The following is a 13,031-nucleotide window of genomic DNA, read 5'->3' as shown; positions in this document are numbered from 1 at the left end:
AGGGTCATGTTCATAATACCAGCTTACAATTATACTGACGTATATACGGAATAGAAGTTCCTTGCACATGGACACATGAAGCTGAATACAGAGAAAAGCCTTTTCATACAGCTAGCTATGTGCTCATATTTCAAGGTTTTGTTACCTGTGCATAGAACTCCATAGATGCTTCTTTTTAAAAAATCTCCCTATGGCAGTCTAGATGTATTTTAACTGGCAAAGGCAGAGAAAAACCTTAAGAAAATGTCTCCAAGACAGGAAGAGGTTCTCACAATTTGTTTCATAGCCGACTTACAAGATCAGTATCAGTTCTCCAAGTTGAGTCAAGGTAGTGATCTTGGAGTAAACTAGATGATGGATTGTCATTGCTTCTAAAATAAAACAAAAACATAACCTCATATCAAACACACATCTCAAGAATACCAATTCTTACAGAAACTGCATTTGTACCTGTATAGAATTAAGCTTCAAAACTATAAAGGTAAAGGTATCCCCTGTGCAAGCACCGAGTCATGTCTGACCCTTGGGGTGATGCCCTCTAGCGTTTTCATGGCAGACTCAATACGGGGTGGTTTGCCAGTGCCTTCCCCAGTCATTACCGTTTACCCCCCAGCAGCAAGCTGGGTACTCATTTTACCGACCTCGAAAGGATGGAAGGCTGAGTCAACCTTGAGCCGGCTGCTGGGATCGAACTCCCAGCCTCATGGGCAAAGCTTTCAGACGGCTGCCTTACCACTCTGCGCCACAAGAGGCTCTTCAAAACTATAAGCATCAAGAAAATCATGTCAGTTTTCACAGCACTTTAAAGATACTTTTTAACAATATAATTCAGGCAACCTTAGATATGAACAGTTTATTTATTTGTTTGATTTATAGGCCGCTGTTCTTGGCCCAGCCAGCTCACTTTGGCTAACATAAAAATAATACAATAAGCAATACAATATTAAAAGTTTAACAACTCTCACACCACTATATTGTAAAGCTGGATCTACCTGACCTGAGGAAATACGCATTTTAAAAGTTTAACAGGAGCGGCATTTCTTGTGGTAGCCTGTGGAAATTAAGAAGGAACTGTTCCACAGGAGTAACTCTATAGAATACTATAGAACAGTAAGTGCTGAGTTACTGTTTATTGGGACTGTGTAGGCCTCAGGGCATGGGTAATTTTATTCACTCAGAAACAATGCTCACTCCATCAGATTCTGATGAACAAGTAATAGCAGTTATCCACTTGGTCTTTTAAACCAGTGGTCCCCAACCTTTTTATCACCGGGGACCACTCAACGCCTTTTACTGAGGCCCGGTGGGGGGGGGGGTAGTTTACTCCTCTACTCTCACTCACTGCCCTAACACTCTCTGATCGCTATGGTAATGTTTAAACATCTCTTCAAAATAAGATACAGATACGCCACAACAATGAACACAAGGAACATTTTATTTTCATGGAAATTTTAACTCATGACAATGACAAATCAATGGGAACCCTGAGCTTGTTTCTCTGCAACGAGATAGTCCCATCTGGGAGCGATGGGAGACAATGACACCCAAAGTGTGTTGTAAAGGGCCGGGGGGGGGGGGAAGAAGACGTCCTTCGGGGCCCACCTCCAATTAGTCGAAGGACCACATGTGATCCACAGCCCACAGGTTGGGGATCGCTATTTTAAACGATGTGTGTATTCACATAAACAAGCATTACCTAACCTTACTTTAGGTATTTTCCCATGTCAAGATACTCAGCAGTTCTGTTCTCTAGTGGAAAACAAGAAGCAGGTATTGCACTGGTAACCTTTACTTTGGCCATTCTCATTAGGGGCCTTATGGGCTCCTGAGGGGCTCTAGCACATTTTGAGGGGGCCACAATGTGAGGGGAGTCCAAAATGTTTACAGGGTGCCCTGGTAACTGAACCAATAAAATACCCTTTTTGTCAAATATAACATCATTAATTGCTAGAAACTTTGACCTTTGTAAAGGGAAAGAAAAAAAATAATGTCATCTGTTTCTTTGTGCATGCCTAAATGAATGCATTCAAGAAAAAAAATTAACATGCAGGCTTTTCTCAGTCAAATGCTCTAGAAATACGTCTCATGTATATATAAGACAAAGTGTGTCAAGTATAGTTATTTCACCCTTAGCTTAGGCTCACTGTGCAAGCCTACTGCAAAGGGTCCTCTAATGAGAAGAGATCCTAATGACTGCTTTACATAAATGAATAGCTCAAAACTTGAGGTGCCTTCTCCTACTCAATTTAACTTAAGTGATCTGACAGCCAGAATGACACAAGAGGAAGCATTACTTACAACTTTCAACAGCTGGAAACAGTTCCAATCGTGTACTAAGCCCTCACAGATTCCTGAAGGCCATACACTGCTATCTACTCTGTTAATTCATGAATAACCTGTTATGCAGTGGCTTCTGAATTTTGGTGCACTGTAAACTGACCACAAGTTTTCGTTAAGTCAACTAAAAAATGGCCCATAGAATACCAGGATTAAAAACCAAATCAAGTAGTACTTACTGCAAAAGAGGCACAACTGAAACATTCAGCAGAGTTCACTATATATGTAGGCAATGACAAAGATAGGAACAGGTTGGTCTAAATGGGAAGCTAGCAGCTTCAAGCTAAATATGAATATTATAATGCAAATGCATTACAAAGGCATTTTGCAAAACAAGCCACAATGTCTCTTTTAAAGATGGACCTATCTAGGTTCCGCAGGGCCTGCAAAACAGAGGTCTTCCACCAGGCGTTTGGTTGACGGTGGGAGGGTTGTCCAGAATTACTAATTGGGGTCCCACCCTCTCCTAAGCATTTCTGTATTGAACACGGAAGATCAGACCCAAGTTACATCACTTGGAGCATGATATTGGTCCTTGGTTGGGATCAGCTGAGTTGGCTGGGGAATATGAGTCATGCTGCCATCTTCATAACTGTTTGGATACCATGGATAATGTTATTTAATGTTTGAATAAGATTTCATAGGTTACTCTGTTTCATTGTTCTATTTGTAAGCCGCCTCGAGGTGATATTTGTCAAGAGAGGCGGGGTATAAATCTAAAAGTAAATTTAAAGAATAATAATAAAAACAGGGGCACGAATCTACCACCAACAGGCAACACACGGAGGGCTCAAGGCACAGTGGAAAAGCACATGCCTGAGTAGCCCTGCTAAAGGGTATATAGGAGAGCATCTGACGCCGACTGTGTCTAGACAAAAGTAACGGGGTGGGGGGAAGGGGCTTGTTTTCCGCTGGAGCCCACTGCTAGAAGGGCGCTCGCCAGAACCGCAACCAACAACCCGCCTCCAAAAGAGGAAGCGTTAGCGGACGGCTAAACGGAGCCAGGTCCTATCCAAGACCCCTCCACACACACACACACACACACTCGCTCGGGAGGCCCCGGAGCCAGGCCTCGCCCCTCCCGCCTCACCCCGAGCGCGCTTCTCCAGCAGCCGTTCCGTCGCCTTCAACATCGACATCTGCCTCTTCCACAGCCTCCATCCCGGAATCTGCCCCAGTCCTCGCGAGAAGGGAACAGGAAAGGGCAGCAGGGGGAGTCCCCGTGGCCACGCGACGTCACCTCCGCTGGCGTCACTGGAATGCGGAGGCTCCTCGGCCGTGCGTCACGCGCTCCGTTTCCCGGCTTCCGTAGCTGGTGCGAGGAGGCGACGAAAGAGCAGCAGCACCACAACAAATAAGGCTCGAGGAGAGGGGGGGGGGGAGCAGAGGAGCCCACACATAGGAAAGAAAAAGACAGCAGGGTTTTGTTTTTAAGGCATTCTTCGTGCTAAATGTTAGATGAAAACCTTTAGGAAAACAGGAACAAAACACTGGGGGAGGGGGAAAGAGGACCAGAGTAACCCTTTTTGCTGGGAATAAGTCTACGTGGGCTGCTGAATTGAGCCCCCTCTAGCCTTATGGCGAGGTCTGCAAGGACACTTAAATGGTACCTCCTCTCACCCTACTGGCTGAGCTTTAGTGTAGCTAACCTGGCAGTGTCTGGCTCTTCCCTGCGATGAGAAGTCGAGGGCTACCAATAGCCAGCCTTGCAGGGTAGTGCTGTGTTTTCAGCTGGCTCTGTGGACCTCCCATCAGGTGAGTGAGGTGTGGCCTCCTCCTTGCCCCATTTTGACCTCGGGTTCACTGGCACAGCCCATGCTAGTTTGTCTTTCGGTACAGCCCTTGGGACATCAGTTAATAATGAAAGTTTAGGCAATGGGAAATAGAGTCAAGCTCCTGTTCTATCCAGGGAAAACTTTAGTGGTGGTGTGACAAATATAATCTGAATATATAAATAAAATAAGAGGGTGCTGGAGGATTTGGGACTCATCACCTACCAATCAAGTAGGCTGTCCCATCCCTGATTGGCTGTCCATCCAACAAGCAGCCAATCAGGAGGGATGTCCTGCCTCTGGCTGTATTCCCCTCCAACTTCTTTCATAAGGAAGAAGTACCAGCCTGCTAAACAGGAGCTGTGAGGAATGGAGCCCCTGCCAGCACTTGCTCCCTGCCCCAAGCAGCATCAGCCATGGCCTTGCCAGGCATTGGTAGTGCAGGAGGGCAAGCCAGTCCCTACCAGCATTCCTGCCACACTGAGCAGCTTCAGCTGTGGCCTTGCTAGGCTTCAGCAAGACTGCCCAGGGCCTGCCAGTGATCCCACACAGCCCTGAAAAGGCCCACCAAGGCTTCTCTAGGCCTCAGCCGTCCTGCCGGGGGGGGGGGGGGTAGCATCCATTGTATTTTTAGATACAACAGGCTTTTTTGCTAGTTACAAAATAAGACTGTGACTATATGGCAGTCCTGCAAGAGTTCTTAAAGAACTCTCATGAAAATAGCTGAGCACCAAACAAAAATATAGTTAAAATCAAGTTTATTAGCAAAGAATTGGAGAGTAGCTAATGCAGGCTTTTTCTTTCTGGGACTGGAGAGGATGGGAAATGGGGCCCAGGTGGGATTGTACGTAACTTTGTTTCCCAACCATATTCTGCATGATGATTACACCACCTCCGGGGTTTTTCAAAGGTTGAATAATATTTCAGGTGGTTCTCAATGGTAATGAGCAAGGCTGAGCTACCAATGGATTTTCGTGTGAGAAGGTTTGGGAGGTTGGCTGGTTAGAACATTCTTTTGGGCCTTCAGGAATTTTGAAGATAGGGTGGTGTTCCTATTTTTTTTTAAACTTAAAAGTCTTGTGGCTGTAATAAAGATTTAGGTGCTGTTTTTATTTTATCTTTTTGAGTCTTTCTGCTCCTTTGTTTTGCTTTCTTAGACTCCAGCTCTCCATTAACTTTACCATACTGTTGAGAGGGCTGGATAAAAGGAAAACCCGGAAATAACTAAGCCACACTGATCACTGAAATAAACATGTTTTTAGTTGTTTTCATCAAGGCTATTATTTCCTCATAATAACTAAGGGAATGCTGGGTGGCCCCCATTGAAGACTAGAAGAACCTAAAAGTCTGAATTACAAAAATAAAAATATGGCAGGAGGGAATTTTTAGGTTGTAAAATTTAAATCCCTAATTTCTAGTTCTTGTCAGAAAGCACCAAGCAAAACTTCTGTATAGAAGCAACTAAATTCATACACAGGTAATCTAGTAACTGTTACATACTTGGGTTCCCCAAAATTGTTTGATAAAGACTCACACCAAAGTTAATGGAAATAAGAGGACAGATTCTCTTCAAACAAGCTAACTGATTAACAGGAAGCATTGGCTTAAATAATTTGTGAGTAATGAATCCCCGAAGGATTTATACAAATTTATTTGTAGACATTACTTACCGCAAAGGGTCTCATAGTGAATTAGAACATTAAAACCATATAAATAAGTTAAAAACATAAAAGCAGATAATAAATATGTTAAAATATGTGGCTAGCACCGTACCATTAACTAAAATATGTGGGTTACATGCCAAAGGCCAACCTAAACAATTTGGTCTTTCATGCCCTGCAGAAACTAAACATGTCTGGCAGAATTTTGAAAAAATAAATTATGTGGAATTGAGGTGATCAATCACATAACCCAAGTTTTCAGTTGCAATTTATTATCACTGTTATATGCTGCCTCTTCAGAGACATGTTCAAGGCAGCTCACAAAATAAAAAATACTATAAAGGCAGACATTTTTTAAAATTAACAACTCCATAAAAAGGCAATGAAACCCAGAAATTTCACTTACCTAATAAAAGCACATAAAAACCCAGAACATGTCATTTGGCAGTTTCAGTGATCTCCAGCTGGAAGCAGAATGTAAAAACGAAGAAGAGTTGGTTCTTATATGCTGCTTTTCCCTACCTGAAGGAGGCTCAAAGCGGCTTACAGTCACCTCATTCCTCTCCCCATAACAGACACCCTGTGGGGTGGGTGAGGCTGAGAGAGCGTTGATATCACTGCCCGGTCTGAACAGTTTTATCAGTGCCGTGGCGAGCCCAAGGTCACCCAGCTGGTTGCATGTGGAGGAGCGCAGAATCAAACCTGGCATGCCAGATTAGAAGTCCGCATTCCTAACCACTACACTACACTACACTCCTAACCACTACACCAAACTGGCTCCCTACACCACTACACCAAACTAGGATCAACCCCCTAGTTAAAAGTTTGGGTAAAAAAAATGTCCTTGATGCCTAAAAGGGTAGATCCTTGGAAGGCTATGAAGGGAGGACCATTCCACAGTCCCACTGCCACTGCTGAAAAAGCCAGATTCTAATTGCCATCTGTCTGCAGTTAGAGCAGAGGTCTTGCTTGTTAGGAAGAACTTCACTGGAAGGCTGGATAGTAGGGGAAGAAGTGATCCTTAAGAACCTTCATCCCACACACTATGTAGGGTCTGATGGTAAGAAGTTGAATTGTGTCCAGAAGCTGACAGACAGTATAGATCTAACAACACAGAGCTGATGCAGTCACTATTCAGTATGAGAAACATACAAAGTGTATTGTGAAGAAATAATATGTCCAAACTGGCTGAGTCAACCAAGTAGCAAATAAGAGCTACATGTAATTTATGAACAATGGGGTCTGAAGTGCTGTGGAAAGATCTTGAGATTAGGCCTGTAGATTTGCGTGATAAATTAAAAATTATGATAGCCTGGTACATCAATATCTACATTTTCCTTGGGAGTAAGTCCACTGAACATACATATGGTTGGACTGTAAAATAAAGGCTAGATTTTGTATTCTTTGGATGTGACATTTCCCCCTGATCTATTCATTACATTCCTGGAAATGAAGTAATGTCCCATCAATATAGATCAATTAAAACCCGCCCTATTCTATGGGATAATGTCTATTGGATTATTGCCCTGTTGCAGTTTTCTCCATTTTATTAGTAATAGTGTGTGCATTTCATAGCTAAAAGACACTTAATATATTTAAACCTAATGTTGAAATCATGAAACTACTGACTTTTGGGAATGCCTTTCTAGATCAATTATAATGTTGAGGAAATGTTAATCTGGAGACTGGTGTGAAGATATGTCATACAGGTATATGCCTGTTAGGAACACAGTGTAAACAACTCTCAGCTTTCTAGAGAAAGCACATGTATAATAATAAATAATAACAAACCAAACTTATGAGGCATAATAAAACACCATTTAACTTTATTAAGAGTACAGCTCATGACAGCTTCCAACCAGTGCAATGTTTCCATTAAATAAAACAAATGGAAATACTTTATGTTTAAACTATCAAATGCATTCCATTACAATTCTTGGAACCTAAACAAAGTAGTATTGATCTAACTCAATAACACAGTAACTGGTCTTGGCTTTCTGTTGACTTTGGATTGCATCCATATGCATATGTGAATATATTTGATACAGAAATCTTGCCTATATTTGGTGATGATTTCTGCATGTCACATGAGGATACAGCCACAGTCCTGAATTCAATTAGCTCTCTTTAAGTGCTTACAGCTTCAGTTGTTTCAACACCTCCTCTAGAAATAGTTGAATTATAACCTGCCCATGAATATAGTAAGAGTTCAGTTATAACTATTATTTGGTCCCAGCAGCAGAAATCTGCTTTTAATGGGTTCTGATCAAATTCTGCAGGCTAACACAATGCCCTTTATGATAATCAAAGTATCCTAAGAAGTAAATGCTGACAAGGTTACCTTTTTATTTCATTAGCCTGGCTAAAATACATTGGAAAACACATCTCAAACTTTTACAGTTGTTTTAATGATCTAAAGAAAATTGTTAACATTAAATGAAATTGGTCCCCTGTTGTTTAGCTGGTAGCTCAGTGGTTACTGGAAGATGCTCAGGACTTTCCAAAGTCTCAGCCTCAGCATCTTTCAGGACTGCTATTTTTAATTTGGGGTGCCCTTCTATGCTCTTCTTAAGGTTTCATTCATATCTTCATAACTCACTGTCCCCTTCATTAACAATTCTCAGCAGAATGTGCAAACTGTCCCTATTGCAAAATATCTGTTTAAGGTGGCATGAATTATCCTTGCGATTGATATGAGATGGCTGTTTCACTTGCGGAAGCCATTCTGCTCTAATCAAGTGATGACTTACTTGATGGACAATTAATATTTCTTTATTCAGGCAGTTTTTAATTAAGTGCTGAAATGATTCCTACTAATCCAGTGAGTTTATGAGTTTATTCCAATGTATTTCCAGGCATAATGACTGGAGTTAATGACTTCCATCGTAAGTAATTTCCATCTTAAGTAAGTAAATTTATGGTTTTGAAATTTCACAGAATTTGAAAGGATCCAGTGATCAGTAGACAGTAGGTATGAAGAACCCTCTGTAAATTGCTCTGTATTTCTGCATATCTGAACTGCTTATCTACCAGATACAACAGTAATCTTGGACTTTCACATGTACTAACCAGTCAACTTCAGCTCTGTGGTATGTTATGTGGCCTTAATTGGATTGAGAATGGCTAAAAAAATGTGACAGAGTGCGCCATATCAGTCCCCATGATGTTGGGGTTGCGTGTGGGTGACAAATGCCTTACCCGATTGTCCCTCATTGGAGGCATATCCCCAATAAGGAGTGGTCACTTCCCTACTGAGGGCCATTAATGGGTTCCCTCTGCTCCCTAATCCTTCTCCTTATTGGCACTTCCAGGCACTTGGGAGGAGAAATAGGCAGTAGCACATAAGCCAGAGGCTGAACACGCTGATCCTGGCTGCCGTGCTCCCATGCCTCCTGGGAGAGCAGGGGTAGGATGGCTGGTTACACTCCACTATGCTGCTGCAACCTCGGTGGCCCAGTTCCCCTAGTTGGGCTGTCCCATTCTGTACCAGCCCTCCCTCAAACCCACCTGAGTTCAGCAGGGTGCATGGCTGCATGTGTGGGAAATCCTGTCCCCCAGCCCATTTTCAAAACAGGCTTTTTTTTTAGTATTTCATAAACACTTGTTATGTGTGAAGTCTTGTCCGACCCATTGCGACCCCATGGACAATGATCCTCCAGGCCTTCCTGTCCTGTACCATTCCTTGGAGTCCATTTAAGTTTGCACCTACTGCTTCAGTGACTCCAGCCAGCCACCTCATTCTCTGTCGTCCCCTTCTTTTGCCCTCAATCGCTCCCAGCATAAACACTATCACATCTAAAAATCACTAGATTTGGGATGTGTTGCTTCAAGCAGTGTGTGTGTGTGGGGGGGGGGGTAGTAACATCACTGCATCTCCATACAAAGTGTTGTTCTTCCAGGTGCATCAGTTTTTTAAGTGCAGATACAATATTGTGTGGAGGAGCATTCAGGTGTACAAACTTCCCCAACCTACAGGCTGAAGTGGTGCATTCTCAACAGAGCTTCACCAGTTTGTGTTGGCACAAGGAGTATGTGGTTTATGTTAAAAGAAAAATGGAATATGCAGGCTGTGGAAATAATTCCTGCCCACCTGCCCCCTGGTGCTCTTTTGCTTTGTGTCTGTCCATCTCCAGTGTTACCAGATTGGGTGGGCAGGGGCAGAGTCTCTTCTCTTTGCCCAGGCACTTTGTTTTCAATTAAAAGTAGAAACCTACTCACCATTCTACATATGAACAGTAAGATTTATGAATAAAGGCATGTATAAAAGGTAAAGGTATCCCCTGTGCAAGCACCGAGTCATGTCTGACCCTTGGGGTGACGCCCTCCAGCGTTTTCATGGCAGACTCAATATGGGGTGGTTTGCCAGTGCCTTCCCCAGTCATGACCGTTTACCCCCCAGCAAGCTGGGTACTCATTTTACCGACCTCGGAAGGATGGAAGGCTGAGTCAACCTTGAGCCGGCTGCTGGGATTGAACTCCCAGCCTCATGGGCAAAGCTTTCAGACGGCTGCCTTACCACTCTGCACCACAAGAGGCTCAACGGAAATGTCTGTGATTAGTTAGTACCCCACTCTTTGCAGAATTATTTTATCAAGAGCATTTTCTTTTTCAAAAGTACAACAATCTGAGCTTGGTTTTCTGTTGAGCTGGATTCTGCTACTTGTAGTGGAGTCTTTTTCAGGCTATTTGTAGCCTGTAGGTTTGCTTTTTTCCCCAGAGAGTGGTGGACCAGTGTACTCACACAATCAAAATGACCAGCTTTGCAAGCACAATGCAGCGGTGTGTCTTTATTGTTGTCCAAAGCATTAATAGCAGACCCGTTGTTCAGTAGGAGCTGTAGTAAGTTACTGTGTCCATGCTCTGCTGCCAGATGAAGTGGAGTCTTTCTCCAAATGTTTCGATCATCAATATTTTTATTTTTCCCAGCCACCAAGAGAGTTTTTATTATTTCTATATTCCCATTAATGGCTGCATAGTGCATTGGTGTACAGCCATCCATGTCTTTGGCTCCAAACCTACCCTTATTTAACAAAACCTTCACTGTGTTAAGATGACTTCCTATGGCTGCAAGGTGAAGTGGTGTCTTTTTCTCTTTGTCTACTGCACTGGGGTCAGCACCGAAATTGAGAAGTAGTTCCACCATAGCAGGATTTCCTGTTTCAGCAGCAAGATGCAGTGGTGTCTTGGACCACCTGTCCTTAAGATTGACATTGGCCTCATAGTGCAGTAGCTTTTGAGCAACATCTACATGGCCCTTATGGCTTGCCATATGCAGTGGAGTGAATAGCTCTTTAGTGACTGCATTAATTTTAGCTCCTGCATCAATTAATAGGCCAACTAGCATTCCCTTGTTGTGTAATGCAGCAATATGGAGGGGTGTTTGATCTCCTTGGCCAGCCAAGTTAGCATCCATTTCTTTGTCTAGAAGCATCTTTACAATGGATGAGGCTCCAGCTTGAACTGCTAGGTGCAAAGCACTGCTGGAGTTGGGGGTCTTGTCCTTCAAGCTGGCCCCCATGTCCATGAGTACTTTTGCTGACCTTGTTTTTCCCATTTCACACGCCACAAGCAAAGGTGTATAGTACATTTCATTGTGGGCATTTATGTCTGTGCCTCTTTCAATTAAAGCAGCTACAATGCCATGCAGGTCTTTCTGTATAGCTTTATAGAGAGCTGATACCATCGTATCAGGTGATAATCCTTTGGAATAGTCTAACAATAGCTTGAAAATAGATTGGTTGTTGCTGTTAAAAGCTGCATCAATGATGTTGGAATCAATGTTGGCTCCAGCTTCCAGCAGGACTTTCACTGTCTTCTCAAACCCCTGAGACACAGCATAGCCCAGGGCAGTTTGCCCTTTTTCATCCTTGGTATCCACTAGAGCACCATGTTTTAAGAGTATTTGTACCAAGTCACTGTCATCTTTGAGAGCAGCCATGTGCAAGAAATTGTGCTGGTTCTTGTATCGTCTGACCTCTTCCCCCAGAATGCTCTTGAGAACCTGGGTGTGGTGGTTCCAGTTGGCCAAATGAAGTGGCGTCTTGGCTACTTGATCCATACTGTAAATGTTGGCACCAGCCTGGAGCAGCATTTTCACAGCTTCATTGTGACCCTTCTCAGCAGCTCTGTGCAGTGGGGTTCTCCCTGTTTTATCCTTGACATCCAACTTGGCACCTTTGTTGATTAAGTAATCAATAATCTTGACATGCCCATGAGCAGCTGCAATATGTAGGAGGGTTTCATTTGAGGAGTTCACTGCATTAATATCACTGTCCTTTAAAGTTTTTTCTACATCAGAAAGAGTACCTATAGCCACAGCATCAAAGATACTGAGAGAACCCAAGTCAGTTTCTACAGGCTTTTCTGCAGCTGAAACTGTTTTCTGTTCATGTTTGATTTGAGCTGCTTTACCTTGAGCATCTAAATTCTGTCTATGGCTTTCTTTGTTCTTTCGGTGATGGTTCTTTGGCTTTTGTACCCACCCTTTGTCTTTCTCAAGTAGGTACCCTATTAGTTGCCTTCTTGCATCTCCAATACTCTCATTCACATCACTAACATAATTCCTTATGTTGTTATATAGTTGTGGCTCAATCTGTTTTAGACAGGGATAAAAAAACAACCTGCAAGCTCGCTCACCTTGAGAAATCAGGATGTCCAAAATTCGGGAATTCTTTGCTATTCTTGTCCTGTAATGAGATAAAGCCATCTTCTTATCTGGTGTAAGAATGCCATTGTCTATCAGCCAGTTCACAAGGTGGTCGGGATGGTTTATGCCTTCTGCAAGTTCATCCTTTTTAGTCCTCAGCACTTCTATGGCATATGGATTTGTGAACATGCTGGTTGAGTACATGATGTTTTTAGATTATTAAGCCACAGGTAGATTAAGCGTTCATTTAAAGTTCAAAGTTGATCGTAAGGAAGCAGAAACCACGACATAGTTTTGTTCTGGTGTCTGCTGGCAGATAGTGTGATGGCAAGAGTTTTTAAAAAAACGCTTCCCTTTTGCAGTCCAGCACCATTGCCTTCAGTTTGCTTCACAACCAGCTGAGTTGATGAATAAAAGAACTCAGTAAAAGTATTCCTGTAAATACATTTGCTTAAATAATATTGAGGTGGAAAGGTTTTGTTTTCAAAGTTGGTAACTAAGCTATCGATTGGGAGGAAACTTTTTTTGTTTGCCATGCGACTCATCTGTCAAACATGTCAGAAGAAAACCAGCAGGCTGGTTACTGTTGCTATGTAATTAGGCTGTGTGTAATGC

At 42.8% G+C, this 13,031-nt stretch overlaps 2 protein-coding genes across 4 annotated transcripts in view; both read right to left on the bottom strand.

The window, feature by feature from the left end:
- Nucleotides 1-3,592, bottom strand: part of MYSM1 (Myb like, SWIRM and MPN domains 1) — a 28,230-nt gene extending 24,638 nt beyond the window's left edge. For 2 of the 3 annotated variants that reach the window (XM_077333550.1, XM_077333553.1), the window contains exons 1-2: nt 3,428-3,592; nt 296-371 (exon numbers count right to left, since the gene is read on the bottom strand). In XM_077333550.1, coding sequence (XP_077189665.1) covers nt 296-371; nt 3,428-3,498 — 147 coding nt within the window. In that variant the 5' untranslated portion in view covers nt 3,499-3,592. The remainder of the gene's footprint in view (nt 1-295; nt 372-3,427) is intronic. The other variant, XM_077333552.1, reaches the window with a different exon arrangement.
- A 3,823-nt stretch (nt 3,593-7,415) lies between these two features.
- Nucleotides 7,416-12,798, bottom strand: LOC143835609 (CARD- and ANK-domain containing inflammasome adapter protein-like). Its single transcript, XM_077333554.1, has one exon. It carries the CDS (start codon nt 12,618-12,620, stop codon nt 10,353-10,355), a length of 2,268 nt encoding a protein of 755 aa, XP_077189669.1. The 5' UTR covers nt 12,621-12,798; the 3' UTR covers nt 7,416-10,352.
- Between the last annotated feature and the right edge of the window lie 233 nt (nt 12,799-13,031).

The sequence above is a fragment of the Paroedura picta genome, chromosome 4 (genome assembly GCF_049243985.1).
Source record: "Paroedura picta isolate Pp20150507F chromosome 4, Ppicta_v3.0, whole genome shotgun sequence".
Classification (NCBI taxonomy): domain Eukaryota; kingdom Metazoa; phylum Chordata; class Lepidosauria; order Squamata; family Gekkonidae; genus Paroedura; species Paroedura picta.
This window is presented reverse-complemented; position numbering and strand designations above follow the sequence as displayed.